General features: G+C 42.1%; 1 protein-coding gene across 2 annotated transcripts in view; it reads right to left on the bottom strand.

The window, feature by feature from the left end:
* Positions 1 to 19,312, bottom strand: part of LOC132381635 (ephrin type-B receptor 1) — a 653,754-nt gene that overhangs the window by 59,775 nt on the left and 574,667 nt on the right. For both annotated transcript variants that reach the window (XM_059951218.1, XM_059951207.1), the window contains exon 12: positions 12,359 to 12,574. In XM_059951218.1, coding sequence (XP_059807201.1) covers positions 12,359 to 12,574 — 216 coding nt within the window. The remainder of the gene's footprint in view (positions 1 to 12,358; positions 12,575 to 19,312) is intronic.

The raw sequence follows: 19,312 nt of genomic DNA on the forward strand, positions 1-19,312 counted from the left end.
ATTACGTAAGAACTTACAGCTTCTGAAAAGTATATTACATGAAAATTTAGGAGTTTTCAAGTTCTCTCTGTGGTAGAAGGCTGTGGAGGAATTCTGCTGTGGTCTAGCTCTGAAATTGTCCGTTTTGCTGGTTTTACTTCTCTGGAAGGAAGTACAGGTAAAACTTTACTGTACTCACGTAGATTGAGTATAGATGGTGTACTGGTCAAAGCAGGGTTCCACAAACTCTATCATTCAAACCAGCTTGCCAAGGTAGAGGACCACAGCTTCCGATTCACATTAAGTTATTCTTCACAGCTCAATTACTGAATTGTCAGTGAATTATTTTTCATAGTCCATGGTTTTAAAACCTATTTAACTATGATGTTGCATTCTTATTTGCCTTGTTTAGCAGTTTGACTAAAAAAGGAGAATTGGTTTAATGGTGACGAAGACAGGAAACCTGTGTGGCAGAGTCTGTAAAGTGGACAAGTCGTTACACTGGGGCATTTCCAATGCCTCAACCTCAGAAGTCTGAGTCCAATGGTATGAACAAGGATGATAATAATCATGTTAATTATCAAAGTCCTTCACTGATTTCCTATCCTGTTGTTCTCTGTATGTTGGAAGCTGGAAGGCTGTTTTATGATTTACCTTTATGGTGTAAATTCAGTGATGAGAACTGTAAACTTCTTCCGCCTAAAGCCAAGCATTATAAGCTACTCATTCAGCAGCTTCCATGCTTGAATTTGTTTAACTTTAATTCGTAACCAACTTTTTTTATTGCTTACACCCTGAAATAAATGGTCTGTTGCCATGGACTGTGCCTATCGATCACAGAGAATGCATCACGCATTCCTCAGCAGCATATGCTGAAAGAGTTCTATGTTCACTCAGTGACTCACTGCTTCCTTTGTTACTGTTTCAAAGAGGAGGGAGAAGGATATGCAATATAGAATATTTGTTTGGATGGATATAACAAGTATGAAGAAATAGAAACAAGAGAAAGTCTGCAGATGCTGGAAATCCAAGCAACACACACAAAATGCTGGAGGAACTCAGCATGCCAGGCAGCATCTATGGAAAAGAGTAGAGTTGCCGTTTAAAAATAGAACAGTGCTTCATGGCACTAAGACCACCAACTCACCCGTTCCACTAGTCTTAAGCTAACATTTCATTTGTCACTGTTTTATTAACATGCTGTGAGTTATTGGCAACCTTAGGCTCACTTATCATTGACAAAACTCACTGTGACATTACCACTTACATAGTGTGGTGTTATTAGGACAGCAATGTTCAGCTGCTCAGTCAATGCTCTCTGCTAAGTATGGTGCCAGACCAGAACCCCACAGTAGTAGTTCCCATATTTCCACAGGACCTACAGCATATCCACTGTCCTCTGACTCCCATTTCTCTTCCCGTCCACCCCTGCCCTTTGTCTCAGCCCAAAGACATTCCTTTAGTAGCATTTTGCTGAACTGTTTCCAAGAAATGTCATGTTTGATAATGGGCTAAGTTACAGTATATAAGATGGACTAGTTCAATGTCACTCAGTGATTACCTCACCATTTGACTGATTCACAGAACTAGGCTTTTCAGCCCGAATGGACCACGCCAACCAAAAAACACATCCGATCTAGCTCCATTAGTTCACACCTGACCCATAACCTTTCATTCTCCAACAGTCCTTTTATAGTTATTATGCCTGCCTCAACCATGTCTTCTGGCTGCATTCCATATATGTAACAGTCCATGTAATAAAAAAAAGTTGCACTTCAAGTTCCTAGTAAAGCTTTACCCTCTCACCTGTAAACCTTGGCCTTCTAGTTGATAAATCCCAAGGCCTGGTAAAAAGACTGAGTGCATTCATACTATCTATATCTCTCATGACTTTTATGCCTCTAAAATAACCACTCCCACTTGTTTATGCTCCAAGAAATAAAGTCCAACATCTCCTTATACTCAGTCCTTTGAGTAATGGCGGCAACCTTGTCCCTGAATTTCATGGTGCCTCTATTTTACAACACACCTGGAGCTGTACATGGTCGATGCTTAAGTGAGACAATGGAGCCAAAACCTGATTAACCATTGCTGCATGCTTTGAAGAACTCCCATCTTCACTACTTCCTGCCAGGGTGGAGGGAACATCAACTATGTGGACCTACCACAGACATGTGGTCAAAAAAGTCAACTGCTTGTGCTTTAAAAAAGTAAAATGTTGAACATGAGTTCAGATAGACAACACCAAGGGAGAAACAGTGACCAAAAACTTATTACAAAAAGCTTTAGGGAGCACTGTCAATGTTTGCTTATGGTTTGGAACTCACTGCCTGTAAGGATGGAGTAAAGTGAATAAGTTCTGTTCTTCAGAATGAAAAATTTACTGGACTATAGGGAAAGGGCAGGGGAATGGAAATAACAGAATTGCTCTAGTAAGCCAGTATAAACATGGAGACACAAGGCACTGTGGACAGTATAATCTGGGCTCATAAGTAATCTGCAGGAACAACTGAGCAGGTCTAACAGCGTCTGTGGGAAGAAAGAAACTGTCAACTTTTCAGGTCGAGGGCCTGCATAGAAACATAGAAAACGTACAGCACAATACAGGCCCTTTGGCCCACTAGTTGTACCGAAAATGTTCCTACCCATAGCCCTCTATTTTTCTAAGCTCCATGTACCTATCCAAAAGTCTCTTAAAAGAGCCACTCATATGCCGGTAGCCCATTCCACGCACTCACCACTCTTTGAGTAAAAAAACTTACCCCTGATATCTCCTCCATACCTACTCCCCAGCACCTTAAAACTGTGCCCTCTTGTGCTAGCTATTTCAGCCCCAGGAAAAAGCCTTTGACTATCCACATGATCAATGCCTCTCATCATCTTATACACCTCTATCAGGTCATCACTCATCCTCCGTTGCTCCAAGGAGAAAAGGCCAAGTTTGCTCAACTTATTCTCGTAAGATATGCTCCCCAATCCAGTCAACATCCTTGTAAATCTCCTCTGCACCCTTTCTATGGTTTCCACATCCTTCCTGTAGTGAGGCGATCAGAACTGAGCACAGTACTCCAAGTGGGGTCTAACCAGTGTCCTATATAGCTGCAACATTACCTCTCGGCTCCTAAATTCAATTCCACAATTGATGAAGGCCAACACACCATACGCCTTCTTAACCACAGAGTCAACCTGCGCAGCTGTTTTGAGCATCCTATGGACTCAGACCCCAAGATCCCTCTGGTCCTCCACACTGCCAAGAGTCTTATCATTAATACTATATTCTGTCATCATATTTGACCTACCAAAATGAACCACCTCACACTTATATGGGTTGAACTCCATCTGCCCAAAGCATCAACAAGTCCTTTCCTCCAATGGACAATGCTTGCCTGTCTGAGTTCCTCCAGCAAACTGCTTGTTGCGGCACGGTAAATGGTGGGGGGGGGGGGGATGCTGCACAGGTTCTATGATACTTCCTCTGTCACTGGCAGGCCTCAGACAAAGTCTGAACCCAAACACTGGGCAAGCTGTGTGAAAGACAGTGACTATGAATGATCCAGCTCTCTGCTGAGCTCCTTCACGGTGGCATTCCCAGATCTTAAGGATCCCAGGAGCACTCTCCACCAGGCTACAAGTGAGCAGAGTTATATAAAAGTGAGGCATGGAAACAGGATCGGCAGCCCACCAAGTCTACACCAACCATTGACTGCTCATTTACAACACATTCTCATCAATTACCCCCAATTACCTACACCACAGGGGCAATGTAACAGTGACCCACCACTCAGATCATACTGTCTTCTCATTCCTGCCATCAGGAAAAAGTTAGAGGAAGATTCAGGACTCACACCACCAGGATGAGGAACAGTAATAACCCCTCAGCCATCAGGCTCCTGGACCAGAGGGGATAACTTCACTCAACTGTACCCAAAACCTATGGACTCATTCCCAAGAACTCGTCATCTCAAGTTCTCAATATTTATTGCTTATTTATTAATATTATTACTATTTCTTTCTTTTGGTATTTACAGTTTGTGCAGTTTTTCATTGATTGTGTTATAGTTATTATTCTCGAGAGCTTGATATCAACATCGCACTTGCATACAGTGAATCAGGCCTCAAAGTGCCCAGTCTTGTTCTCCTTCAGCAGAGTTTCAACAGGAAATGGTTGCTACTGCATCAAAGCACATATAAAGTGGCTTTTATGTATGGGATTTCTATACACATTTTTTGGCTCGGATGCTTTCAATTCCCACTGGAGGAAAAGGCAAAAAATGAGAACCCAGGTGTTTCCATTTCAAAGAGCACATAGAACATAAGAACATTAAAATATTATAAATATATAGACAGTGTATTTAAGTTATGCATTCAAACAATGCACAGAGGAACCACATTCACATTAAATAAATCTCAAAGCAGTAACATGCAAATAAAAATGCTATTGCATTTTTGCAGCCACTCTTTTACTGAGCACATCCCACCAAATAACCAACAAGTTAGTCAGTATCTGTTCAATAGTTCAGTAGAGCTCAAGCAGATGGTCTTGAATAGTGTGAGGTATTTCCCCACAATCAAAACAGGTTAATGGAAGTGAAAAGTGAAACCTGAAATTTAAAAATAAAACGTTCAGTTCTAATGAAGAGTCAATGAACCGAGATATAAACTCACATTTTATCCTCAGTTAATGATCATCCTAGCAAGTTCAGTCTCTGGTTCAGGATATATTAACATATCAGGGTAATGGAACATTGGTCATTATCCTGAAAAGACAGACTGCAAAGTGGTGGGAAATAACGGTTCATGGACACAATACAGACTCGATCGTCTGTATACAAGGCAATATGAGAGGGATAAATATCCTAGACCGACTGCACATCAGGAATATTCGAAAAAATAACAAAGGCATTTGATGGAGCAACTAACACAGATATGATAGTTGACAGCTGCTAGTTGTAGTAGTTACCAGCCAAGTGAACAAGATACCCTCACTGTGTCAAGCACTGACCTAGCTAGATACACAAGAGACTACAGGTGCTGGAAACTGTGGCAACAGACAATCTGCTGGAGGAACTCAGCTGGTGAAACAGCATCTCTGTGGGAGGAAAGGAATTATGGAGATGTATAAAGGCTGAGCATCCATAGTGAATGGCTGAGGCCACAGGGACCAGGGAATCAGAGATTGTTCAAGTGGTGCTGTGCTAGGTGTCCCAGATGAAGGTGGGAAGGGGCTGGACAAGGGGAAAGAGAATGGAGTCGAGTTATGATATGGGTTTGGTGGGGCGAGAGCAGACAGAAACAATGGGCCTACCAGGTCAGTTCTCTTTGTGGACCTTCAGTACGAGACAGAAGTGGGATCCTGATGTAGTGATCATGCTGGAAGAGACAGCATGGTGTTAGTCAATGTGACCATTGTCCGGGGGTTGGTAAGAGGAGGTTTCCGAGAGCTGTTGCCTGGCCTCTAGAAGGTAGTGGTCAGTGCAGCAGCACTGTTCTTGTCAGTGGGTTTTTCTTTCCACTGAGATCTTCCAGCAGATCGTTCATTGAATAACCAAGCAATGCTGTTCTCGCAGATCATACCTAACAGCAATATGCCAGACTCCTCTATCATCCTGGGTATGTCCTGTCCTGTCCGGTCCCACTGCCTGGTCAGACAAACCAAGGAGGTGGCAGGTAGCATAAAAGTGTGAGGGTGAAGTACTAAGTTTTCTAAAATTGACCCCAGATCCTTTTAAATCTCATGGTATTGTGCTAAGTGGGATAAGCATTGCTCTAAATTCCTTGATGTTAACATATCAGAGGATCTATAATGGGACCAGTATGTAAGTGCCATCACAAAGAAGGCATAACAATACCACCTCAGGCTAAGCCCTGCCCACCACTGTGTACATTTGCCACAAGAAAACAGCATCCATCATCAAAGACTCCCCACACCCAGTTGGTGGCCTTTTTCACTCCTGCCATTTGGCCAAAGGTACCATGCTACCAAGTTCAACGACACTTATTTCCCTACAACTATCAGGCTCCTGAACCAGCTTGGATAACTTCAATCCCCACTACTCATCACTGATTCTATGAGCGATATACTCACTTTCAGTGACTCTTTACATTATCAGCATTAATTTTATTTGCAGGTTGTCGTCTTTTACACATTGTATCAGTCTTTGTCTAAGTAAACTTTTTCGTAACATTCTATTGTATTTTTCCCCTGTAAGTGCCTGCCAGAAAATGAATCTCAAGGATATATTAGCATACAGTATACTTATTTTGGTAATAAAATCACTTTGAACTTTGAACTACAGTGGAAGGACGGCAGCACATCAAGAGAGCAGCTAATCAAGGACAGTAAGATTTCACTCATAAAAAACACGAAATGCTGGCAGAACTCAGCAGGCCAGACAGCATTTATGGGAGGAGGTAGTGATGACGTTTCAGGCCGAAACCCTTCATCATGATTTCACTCATGCCTATTAACATAATGTAACGGATGTAAATTTTATAAGCAACGAGTAAGCAAAATATTGAGTTGTGTTTTCCTCAGCTGGTTTCTAATAGACTTCCTAACACACATAATAGAAAGTGGCTCCAGAAAATGACTGTGAACAGCAAAGTGGGTGAAGAGGTCACAAAACAGAATGGTGCCTACACATGAATATTGTTACACGATTAATCATAATTTCCAAGGTTACTTCGTTATCATAGAGAATGTCATTAACAAACTAAGTCTTGCTGTTCCTATATTTGACCCAGGTTTCCTTGTGGTATCAATATAACTATTGATTGACATGCACTAACACATACACAATGGACCATGATTCTTAAAAAAAAATTAACCTTTACTTTAATAAACACAGAGAATTCTGTAGATGCCAGAAATCCAGAGTAACACAGACAAAATGCTGGAGTAATTCAGCAGATCAGGCAGCAACTATGCAGGGAAATACGCAGTTAAACATTTCAGTCCAAGACCCTTCATAAGGACTTCACTTTAATACTTTACACACATTCTGCATTTTCCTTTCCCTGTGAATTCAGCTGAGCTACGTGGAAAAAAACTATAAAGGTAGGTTACGGTTCTAGCTTTATTTATATTATTTTTAGTCCTCTTTAACTACATTGAAAAAGTAAAAGACTGCAAAAACTGGAGAAAGTTAAGCCTAACACTGACAAATCTGGAAAGAATTGTGAAGAACAGTACAAATCACGAGAAAGTTGTTGGAATAAGCAACATAGTCGGCACAGATTGGTCTAGAGAAGGCTGGGTTTAATTTCTTGAAGAGGTAACAAATAATGGTTGTGCATTAGAGGCTGTTCATTCAACTAGTAGACAAACTGTACAAGTATCAGTTTAGGGGATCTAAGTGGATGCAGCAGGTTAGATTGAAATAGGATCAACCTGCTACCCATGGCACTTGCACATTCTTCCTGGATCCATATCAATTTCTCCTGGATAGTCTGGTCTCCTCCATACTCTAAAGCCACTACAATTAACCCACCATTCTAAATGGCTTCCATAGATTGCCTCCAGTGTGGCAAAGCTGTATGGAGGAGTGACAATTATGGGATTGTAGGAAGCCTTCAAATGAGATCGATACAGGATTAGATGAATGGGTACTTGATCCTTGGTAAGGAGCTAATGGGCTAAAGGGTTGGATGACTTTTGAAGTTAGTTCAGTAGCAGAAAGAGAAAACCTATGATTGAAGGGATTGCAAGAGACTGGAAGGCTGGCAGTCCTCAGCAGGACATTCCTTGTAGTTAATGATGCATTGAAAACTTAGACAGATTCATGGCCCACAAGTAAGAATTTTGCAGATGATATTAAAACTAGCAGCATGGTTAACAAGGAGGAAAAAAGCTGAAAGCTGCACCTAACATCAACTGGTAGATAAAACACTGGGAAATAGAGTTTCATCCAAGTGTGAAATAATGATGGAGATGGCAAACAAACCTGTGGAATACACAACAGGCAGTGTGATATGGAACCATATGGTTAAACATAGGAGCCTGAATTATATGTCACTGTTCCCTGTACAGTGAAACTAAACCACGTGGAGCCTGAATAATATGTCACTGTTCCCTGTACAGTGAAACTGAACCATGTGGAGCCTGAATTATATGTCACTGTTCCCTGTACAGTGATACTAAACCACGTGGAGCCTGAATAATATGTCACTGTTCCCTGTACAGTGATACTAAACCATGTGGAGCCTGAATAATATGTCACTGTTCCCTGTACAGTGATACTAAACCATGTGGAGCCTGAATAATATGTCACTGTTCCCTGTACAGTGATACTAAACCATGTGGAGCCTGAATAATATGACACTGTTCCCTGTACAGTGAAACTAAACCACGTGGAGCCTGAATAATATATCACTGTTCCCTGTACAGTGATACTGAACCATGTGGAGCCTGAATAATATGTCACTGTTCCCTGTACAGTGATACTAAACCACGTGGAGCCTGAATAATATGTCACTGTTCCCTGTACAGTGATACTAAACCACATGGAGCCTGAATAATATGTCACTGTTCCCTGTACAGTGATACTAAACCATGTGGAGCCTGAATTATATGTCACTGTTCCCTGTACAGTGAAACTAAACCACGTGGAGCCTGAATAATATGTCACTGTTCCCTGTACAGTGATACTGAACCATGTGGAGCCTGAATTATATGTCACTGTTCCCTGTACAGTGATACTAAACCATGTGGAGCCTGAATTATATGTCACTGTTCCCTGTACAGTGATACTAAACCATGTGGAGCCTGAATTATATGTCACTGTTCCCTGTACAGTGATACTAAACCATGTGGAGCCTGAATTATATGTCACTGTTCCCTGTACAGTGATACTAAACCATGTGGAGCCTGAATTATATGTCACTGTTCTCTGTACAGTGAAACTGAACCATGTGGAGCCTGAATTATATGTCACTGTTCCATGTTCAGTGCGATATTGAACCATATGGTGATACACAGGAGCCTTGGCAAAACAGACATATAAAAGGGCTAACAAGGCATAGGGGAACTTGCTGTTTTAGTCAATGTACAGAAGAGATCACCAGGTATATGAATAATGTTATAGCAGCATTAATTGGTTAATTAATTTAAACAAATTTCATGACATATATTGGTGATATTTAACCTGATTCTGAATTGGTTTATTATGGTCACACGTTCCTGTTAATCATGCCAAACATAGTTATATCGAGATGATACAAGAAGGGAAAAAATGCAGAATATAGAGTTGCAGTTGCAGAGAAAGTGCAGAACAGGGAGACAAGAAGATGCAAGGGCCAAAATGTAGCATAGCAGACCAAGAGATCACAAGTTCATCTTCAGCATCTGAAAGATTCCAGATTGTTTAATGTCACTTCCTGTACACAAGTGGAAGGAGAATGAAATAACTGTTTATTTGTATCTGATGCAGCACAAAAATAAGATAAAAGGTGAAGAATACAATAATGAAGTAGAAACAGCCAATAAATACATTAGATAGCAATATACATAAAGTGACTGTATATCCACAGTGATGCTATGCTGTTGATGTTACAGCAGGTGACTGATGGGAAATAAAGTCGTGGTGGGGTTACTTGGTGGAGTTGTTGATGAGTCATCGGGAAAGTAACTGTTTTTTGAGTCTAGTGGTCCTGGCATGGAGGATACATAGCCTCCTCACTAATATGAGTGGGACAAACCCACTATAAGCTGCTGTGTGGGATCCTTCATAATGTTACTGGCCCATTCCTTGATGACAGGAAGAGTGGTGCTGGTAATGAATCGGCCCCTGATCCTACAGATGGCTGCTATAAAGCATTGTGTTAATCACCGGGCTACTGTGCAGCCTATTGATAATTATGTCGCCAAGTCTGGAAAATTATACTCAAGAAGAAAGTCTAACCAGGCTGTTTACAAAAGAAGCTGAGAGGAGAATTAAAAAGGCTGCATAAAATTAGAATAGGACAGTTGAAATGATATGGAAGGACTTACTCCCCAGCAAAAAGAATCATACTTAGGAAACATAAATTTAGAAGGTTTTAGACAGAACATTAGTGAATGAGACAAGGGTTGTAGTGGTTGGCATGGAACAGGTGCTCTGAAAGATCTATTTACCTTCTGTACGGTTTTATGATTCTATGACTAGGGAGAAGCATTACAGCAAGAAAATTCACTGAATGGGCAAGGCCTGGAAAATTATAGGGTTGTAAATCAAAGAGCTACTTATATACTGCAGTTCCTCTTTTTCTTAGCATGATCACAGTGGGCTGAATGGCCTCCTTCTGGGTTATGTTTCTATGATTCAGTGATTTCCATTTTGTTATGAATACCTGTGGCACTGGCATCTTGTGTAACCAAAATATACTGACTCCAAATAAACAGCCTCGTACATCCAAGCAGCCTGGAAGTAATTGCTTTTTCATTTCAGCACTTAATTATTTATTAAACGTGGTCAAGCATCAGCTTCTTCTGCTTTGAATGAATGAAAGAGAAGGGAAACAGTTGAATGGTAGTGGTGTGTTCTCCCTTTGACAGCAACACCTGCATCACTGTCACCCACTGACACTGCCATGTTTAAACTAGTTGAAGCAAGCCTTTCATATTATACAAGGGCTGTCACTGACTCGCTTGGCTGCTTACTGTCATTACTTCGTACTAGATAGAGGTATTCTATTTGTATCAACCCATAGCCTGTCAAAAACAGATAGCACAATGCTGCAGACCATAGTGTTTGAGTGTGTGCGTGCGCCCGTGTGTGTGTGTGTGTGTGTGTGTGTGTGTGTGTGTGTGAGAGAGAGTGAGAGAGAGAGAGAGAGAGAGAGAGAGAGAGAGAGAGAGAGAGAGAGAGAGAGAGACACAGTGTGTGTGTGTGAGAGAGAGAGAGGGAGAGAGAGAGAGAGAGAGAGAGAGAGAGAGACAGTGTGTGTGTGAGAGAGAGAGAGAGAGACAGTGTGTGTGTGTGTGTGAGAGAGAGGGAGAGAGAGAGAGACAGTGTGTGTGTGAGAGAGAGAGAGAGAGAGAGAGAGAGAGACAGTGTGTGTGAGAGAGAGAGTGTGTGTGTGTGTGTGAGAGAGAGGGAGAGAGAGAGAGAGACAGTGTGTGTGAGAGAGAGAGAGAGTGTGTGTGTGTGTGTGAGAGAGAGGGAGAGAGAGAGACAGTGTGTGTGTGTGTGATTGTGCATATGTGTGTGCATGTGCGTGTGTTACTGTCTAGGCTTCATTTCAACAAATTGATTGTTTTCATGTACAGGAACTGTACTCTTCTATAATTTTGTTATTTGGGGAGCATTTAGAATGTTAGATAGTATTTAGAATTTGCTGCTTCGGACAGTTGTGAAGGTTCAGTCATGGAAGATATTCAAGACAGAGTTTGATAGGTTTTTCGATGTTAAAAAAACTGAGGTAAATGACCAGTCTGGAATTAAAGTCTCCCTCTATCCTTCTGGCTCCATCATCACCTATTGTCAACGTTGACTGAAAATACTCCCATGGAGTTTAGTGCAGGCAAACACAAATTCGCTTTAAATGGATTTCTCTCACGTATTCTGGTTCAGAGATCAATAAATCAGGTTCACACCTCAAAGTCACCTCTGAATGTAGAGACTATCTAAAGGGTCAACAAAGACCAGAAACCACGTTCATAGTAAGGTACAGTTTAGGTACCGTGGTCACCTCAGCAGTCCAGGTCAGCATCTTCCACTTATACTGAAGCTGCAACTCTGGAAAAGATGGTGGGAGTTCATTCTGTAACCAGTTTACAATGGAGGTTGGGCAGGCATTTGCAGATGACAAGGTCACAATATTAAAAACAAGAGGTAGGAAAGCAGGACTGTGCCAAGACTTGCACCTTGTCACTTAGAGCTGCACAATGATGGTTTCCTAGGCAGTAATGGTGCAGAGTTAAGTATTGGCCATGAGCCAGCACACTTTCAACATCAGCCAAGATAGGTCATAAGGAAGTGATCAAATGCAACAAAAACCACAAGCAATCTGTGTTTTCTTTTGTAACCAGTCAACAATGCAGGCAGGAGGTGAAAACTGGGAGTTTATTCTGATACCATTCTCCTTCCACCTGCCTGATTATTCCTCCTTCACATTTTCCCTCATCTCCACCACGTATTTCTGAACTTCAGAGATTCACATATCTTGGTACCTACACCAAATCACAAACACCAAAACAAACTCATTCCCGCAATACTAGCCCCTCCTCAAACCAGCAAAATACACCACTGTTTGCCAACCACAATCCCCAATCACCTCTTCTCAACTACCACTCCCCAGCATCACTCCACAACCATATCTCCCCCACCACTCCCACACCGCCATCACTAACACCCAAGCTATCCCGTGCACCAGGTACAGTTAATGTGAGAGTCAGACTCACCAGAGAACTGGTGTAGGTAGGATCAGAAGTGTCATCCTGGAGGTAGCGAGAGAGGCCGAAGTCAGACACCTTGCACACCAGGTTGCTGTTGACTAGGATGTTGCGAGCAGCCAGGTCACGATGTACGTAATTCATCTCTGACAGATACTTCATCCCTGCAGCTATGCCCCGCAGCATACCCACCAGCTGGATCACAGTGAACTGCCCATCATTTTGCTGTAGGAGGTGAAAAGGTTCATTAGGCCATGTGAGTTTCAAAAGGAGAGAGCGTCCAGCCCAGCAGTGAGGTGGAAACAGCCTGTGTCTGCCTTCCACCTTACTCCTCCTAGCTGAACAGCAGCTTCCCAACAAGCCCAAGTGTCTATCCCACTCCATCAACACCCAAAGCCTTTCACGTGTACATCCCCCCCTCACAACACCAACCCTGCAACACCCACTCCCACAACAGCAAAGCTTCACAACATTCACCTCACACTCCACCAAATACCAAGTACAATTTACAACCACACTATGACACACTTTCCATATCACCTAACCCCTGCCCTCGCACACGCACAGCACATTTAACTCAAACAAACCCCCATCAATTATACCGAGGCCCCAGCTCCACAACATCCAATCCCCACCCTCATCCCACGCACAATCTACTGTGACAGTCTTGAATCTTTGACAGGTAGCTTCATTAGCCTGGGAGTCCAATAATGTATTTAACTGTGGAAGTCAACACCCCCAGATCACCCTTGGATCACCAGTCCACGTGTTCCAGTTATTGTTATCTATAATCTAGTTTGATGTTTTTAAGTAATGTTGAGGGTAACAGAAACAACCTGCAAGAGGACCAGAACCTTGTTGGGGTTTGGAGGCTTACATGCCTCAATGACCCAGAGAGTCTGGACTCAGGGTTTTATGCTTTCGCTCTTGGTAGGGTCACAAATCGAAACAGGTCAAAGGGTAGAGAGTGGTCCGCCAGTCCTCCAGGTTCAAGGGTTCACCTCAGGGCTAACAACCCTGACTGGTAAAACAAAATTGTGATGTAAACAGCAATGAAGAATCCTTCTACATCTGAGTATAATGGTATTCCTGACTCTCCACCTAGAACCTGTATACACGACTGTAGTGAAAACTGAGAGGAAGCTACTGACACAATGAAGGAAGCTTTGAACACTGCCAGAAATGGAGGACCTTCATTGCTGCCCGAAACGTCAGCAGTGAGCAAATGACAGAAACAAGCACACCCATAGTTGGAGTGTAAATTCTTCCTCAGTGAATGAGAAGTTACCTACTCAATTTGTTTTAATCGTTCAAAGGACAGAGAGAATGTGTGTAAAATATACAAATATTTAATTTTGTGTTTGGGTGTGATGTGAAACCACTAAAGATACTGAAGTGCACAAATACTGAATGATATTTTGGATTTCCAAATTGGATAACGTGCATGACAGGTGGCATAACTGAAAGACGGCATGGATGAATGGACTACAAGGTTCACAGACATTACAAAGATTGGCAGCACTGTTGATTGTGTAGAAGATTGCCAAAGGATATAGGGGAATATAGATCAACTGCATATATGGGCAGAAAAATGTTAAATGGAATTTAATCTAGCCAAGTGTGAGGGAAATCAACTGTAAAGGAAAAGTGCACAGGGCTCTTAACACCACTGGTGTACAGAGGGACTGAGGTGTCCAAGTCCAAAGCTCTTTGAAAGTGGCTGTACAGGTTGATATGGTAATAAAGAAAGCACATGGCAAACTTGCATTTGTTAGTCGAGGCACTGAGCTCAGGAGTCAGAAAGTTATGTTGCAGCTTTATGAAACATTGGCCACACCTGAAGTACTGCATTCAATTCTATTTGCCCTGTTCTGGTAAAGGTCAACACAAGGAAATCTGCAGATGCTGGAAATTCAAACAACATACACAAAATGATGAAGGGTCTGGGCCCGAAACATTGACAGCGCTTCTCCCTATAGATGCTGCCTGGCCTGCTGTGTTCCACCAGCATTTTGTGTGTGTTGTCTGGTAAAGGTATGCAGGTTTTAGAAAGGGCACCACAGAGGGTGACAAGGATGCTGCCTGGATTAAAGGATTGTTCTTTAAGAAGATGTCGGACAAACTTGGGTTGTGTTTCTTCTGGAGTGGTGGAGGCTAAATGGGAGATCTGATAGAAGTTTATAGAACATAGAATAGTACAGCACAGTACAGGCCCTTTGGCCCACAATGTTGCGCTGACCCTCAAACCCTGCCTCCCATATAACCACCCACCTTAAATTCCTCCATATACCTGTCTAGTAGTCTCTTAAATTTCACTATTCATCTGCCTCCACCACTGACTCAGGCAGTGCATTTCATGCAACAACCACTCTCTGAGTAAAAAAACCTTCATCTAATATACTCCTTGAACTTCCCACCCCTTACCTTAAAGCCATGTCCTCTTGTACTGAGCAGTGGTGCCCTGGGGAAGAGGCGCTGACTGTCCACTCTATCTATTCTTCTTAATATCTTGTACACCTCTATCATGTCTCCTCTCATCCTTCTTCTCTCCAAAGAGTAAAGCCCTAGCTCCCTTAATCTCTGATCATAATGCATACTCTCTAAACCAGGCAGCATCCTGGTAAATCTCCTCTGTACCCTTTCCAATGTTTCCACAACCTTCCTATAGTGAGACAACCAGAACTGGACACAGTATTCCAAGTGTGGCCTAACCAGAGTTTTATAGAACTACATCATTACCGCACACTTCTTAAACTCTATCCCTCGACATATGAAAGCAAACACACCATAAGCTTTCTTAACTGGTTATGAGAGGCACAGAGTCGGTAGCTGTTATATTTTTCCCAGGGTTAACATGTTCAATACTAGGGGGATGCATTTAAGGTGACAGAGGATAAGTTCAAAGGAGATGTGCAGGGCAATTTTCTTTATACAGAGTAGGGGTGCCTGGAATGTGCTGCCAGGAATGCTAGTGGAGGTAAATATGATAGATGCATCTAAAAGGTTCCTAGATAATGACATGAATGTGAAAAGAATGGAGGGACATGGACATTGTGCAGGCAGAGGGAATGGTTTAGTTTGGTGTTTAGTTGCTAGTTAAATTAGCCTGGCACAACGTTGTGGGTGGCAGGACCTGCTCCTGTGCTGTACTCTTTTATGTGACTGAGAGACTAAGTTAGCAGTGGCATGGAAAATCCCAGTGAAGATTAGTACCAGGAAGAAAGCTCTGTTATCCACATACCAAATGACTTATTGAGAAGCCAATGTCCCAGCTATCTGAAATACCAAAGTAAAAGCATTTAGTAACAAAATCAAAACAGGGGTGGAGGGGTACAGTGATGCAGCTGGTAGACCTGACCTAAGTGTTGTCTCTATTCAGTTTGCATATTGTTCCAGGACTGCAGGTGTTGCCGTTTCCTGGTACATAACAAAGGCCTTCAAGTTGAAAGGTTAATTGGCCAAAGTTGATTGTCACTAGTGTGGGGAGTTGATAAGAGTGTGGAGAGAATAACTTTATGATTAGAGTAAACTGTTGCTTGGTGGTCAAGAGATTTTTCCTGTGCTGTAAGACTCTGTCATTGATGAATATTCTCAGAGGCCATTTTATTAGATACATCTGTTCATTAATGCAAATATCTAAATCAACCAATCATGTGGCAGCAACTCAATGCATAAAAGCATGCAGACATGGTCAAGAGGTTCAGTTGTTCTTCAGACCAAAGATCAGAATGGGGAAGAAATGTGATCTTAGTGACTTGTGTCAGTGGTGTGGTTTGAATATCTCAGAAACTGCTGTGGGATTTTCACACACACCAGTCTTTAGAGTTCACAGAGAAAAGTGCAAAAACAAAATAAAACAAAATCCAGTGAATGGCAGTTCTGTGGGTGTAAATGCCTTGCTAATAAGAGGTCAGAGGAGAATGGGCAGACTGGTTCAAGTTGACAGGAAGGCAACAGTAACTCAGGTAACCAGGTGCTTACAACAGTGGTGTGCAGAAGAGCATCTCTGACTGCACAACATGTTGAACCTTGAAGTGGATGGGCTGCAGCAGCAGAAGACCATGAACGTACAGTTAGTGACCACTTTATTAGGTACTGGAAGTGCCACTGAATGTATTTCAAATGAGAATTCCAAGGGATCAATCAACAGAGATGTTTGTTTCCTTATGAAAGTTCTCCACATTGAAGCTAAAAGTAATACAGAAAACTGTTTGAAATGATAGACTGGGACTAGATCATGGCAACCTTGTGGTCTATGTGAACTAGTGCTGGAGAGACAACATGCTTAGAAATAATTTCTTATCCTCTATTCAAATGTTCAACCCAAACATCAGCTTCCAGCTGTCTGAAAATTTTACTTGAATTTCAAATAACTTATTGGCTTATCAGTGCAAATTACCAACGATGCTATAGTTGTAAAACAAAAGTCATATTGAAGTGTTCTCTGCCGTAATTAAAATCATAAACCCTTGATGTGATCTCACAACTCAGCAGTTTTCTGTTTTTATTGTTGAGTTTATCAACAAATGGATTAGGAGCAGGAGTTGGCATTCAGCTGCTCATACCTGATCCATCATTTAATGCCATCATGGCTGTTTTAAATGTAACCTCATTTGCAGGCTATCCTGGCACCCATTTATCAAAACAGTATGTACCTCTGCTTTAAAATTATTCAAAGACTCTGCCTCCACGGCCTTTGCCTTTTATGGAGGAGCACTGTCATTACTGTTTTAAAAGTGTGACCCCCTCCCTGTTGTAGATTTTCGCGTAAGTAGAAACATTCTTTCCATATCCACATTGTAGAGACCCCTCCCTTCAGCCGATTTTGACTATTACTGTCTCCTTGTGAAAGTTTATGTTGAATCCTTCATCCTTTAAAATATTTTTGAACATTTGTCTCCATCACAAGCAGTAAAACTGAAACTTAGTGGCCTGGTTATTGCTTTTCATAGAGCCTTGTGGAACAGAAAAGCACAGGTTTGAGCAGGATGACTGCTGCCGGAGACAAGTACAACAGGGATAATGGACTGAATACTGGGTCACTGATTACAGCACAGCCTACTCTCTGCTCCCAAAAAGACTATGAATATTAAATCAAAGCATATTATTTTCTGAGTGTAATCTTGCTATCCAGAAGGACTTGCTGTGAAGTTCTGTTCAAACCACCAGCTTCTGGGCTTCATGGCAAGACCTTTTACTTTTGCCATCATTTTCACTGAGGTCTAAACAATTGGAAACTATACTTCGGATAGTATGAAGGTCTTAGACACTGGTGCATTAGGGAAAGGGATGCGGAGGACCTGGATGGAGATGAGTGAGGAGTGAGTGGAGGGGCTGAGAGAAGTTGGGATCATGGTGTGTCGGAAAATGGTGACTCTGCATGGAGCTCTGAAGGGGATCATCAAATATTTCTGTTTAGGACCAATGCAGCAGAAATACACAGTGTCAGCCATGGGTACTTTAGTAAGCAACACTGTGATCAGAAACAGGTTAACATCACTGGCAAATGTCATGAAATTGGTTGATTTGTGTCAGCAGCACATTGCAATACAATGAAAACCTATAAAATACAATACAGAATGGAATATATTTGTAAATAATTAATAAGTAATGCAAAAAGAGCACAAAGAAATGTATATATGAAGGTAGTGTACATGGGTTCATTGTCCATTCAGAAATCTGATGGCAGAGGAGAAGCTGTTCTTAAAACATTGAGTGTCTGCCTTCAGCCTCCTGTACCTCCTTCTTAATGGTAGTAATGAGAAGATGGCACGCCCTTGGTGATGGGATCCTTAATGATGGATGCTGCCTTTTTGAGGCATTGCCTTTTGAAGATGTCCTTGATGTTGGGGAGGCTCATGCCCAGGGAGGAAATAGCTGAGTTTAAAACTTGCAGCAGCTTTTTCCGATCCTGCGCAGTTACCTCTCATATCAGATGGTGAAGCACCCAGTTAGAAAATAGAAATTTGCAAGAGACTTTGGTGTCATCATGTCACAGGACCTGCCCTGGGCCCAGCACATAAGTGCAATTAAGAAGAAAGCATGGTAGCGCCTCTACTTCCTTAAAATTTTGCGAAGATTTGATGAAACTGTTGGAGGAATTGTGTTAAGTGGTGCAAGCTGAATCGTCTGCAGCTCAACGTCAGTAAGACAAAGGAGATGGTGATGGACTTTAGGAAGACTAAGCCTGCACTGCTCCCTGTTACTATTGATGGTGGAGGACATGGATGTGGTGAGGACCTACTAGTACCTGAGAATGCACCTGGATACCAGACTTGAGTGGAGCACCAACACAGAGGCTGTGTACAAGAAGGACTAGAGTCATCTCTGCTTCCTGAGGGAAATGTGGTCCTTTGGAATATGCAGGACTCTCCTTCACATGTTCTACCAGTCTGTTGTCACCAGGACAATCTTCTATGCAGTGGTGTACTGGGGCAATGGCATCCATACAGGTGATGCCACAGGCTCAATAAACTGATTAGAAAGGCTGGCTCTGTTATAGGAGTCAAACTGGACACACTGGAAGCTGTGGTAGAACAAAGGACCCTACAGAAAATCCTAGCAATTCCAGACAATGTTTCTCACCCTCTGCATGCTACCTTGGCTGAACAGAGGAGCACTTTCAGTAAGAGACTAAGACAACTGCACTGCTCCAAAGGGCACTATATGAGGTCATTCTTATCCTTGGCCATTAGGCTCTTTATAAGTCATCCTATAGCTGGGGAAGTGATGACCCCTCCCCCTCCTGTTAGACAGTCTGAGGTAACTTATTTTTTATTCTTTCTTATTTCTCTTCTAATATTTGTATATTTCTGCACTTGTAATGCTACTTTGACACTGTAATTTCCTTTGGGATCAATAATCTATCTATCTATGACATCTGAAATTTTGACATAATTCTATAGATGCGTGGTGGAGAGTATTCTGATTGGTGGCATCATGGCCTGGTATGGAAACACTAAT

The sequence above is a fragment of the Hypanus sabinus genome, chromosome 2, assembly GCF_030144855.1.
Source record: "Hypanus sabinus isolate sHypSab1 chromosome 2, sHypSab1.hap1, whole genome shotgun sequence".
NCBI classification, from domain to species: domain Eukaryota; kingdom Metazoa; phylum Chordata; class Chondrichthyes; order Myliobatiformes; family Dasyatidae; genus Hypanus; species Hypanus sabinus.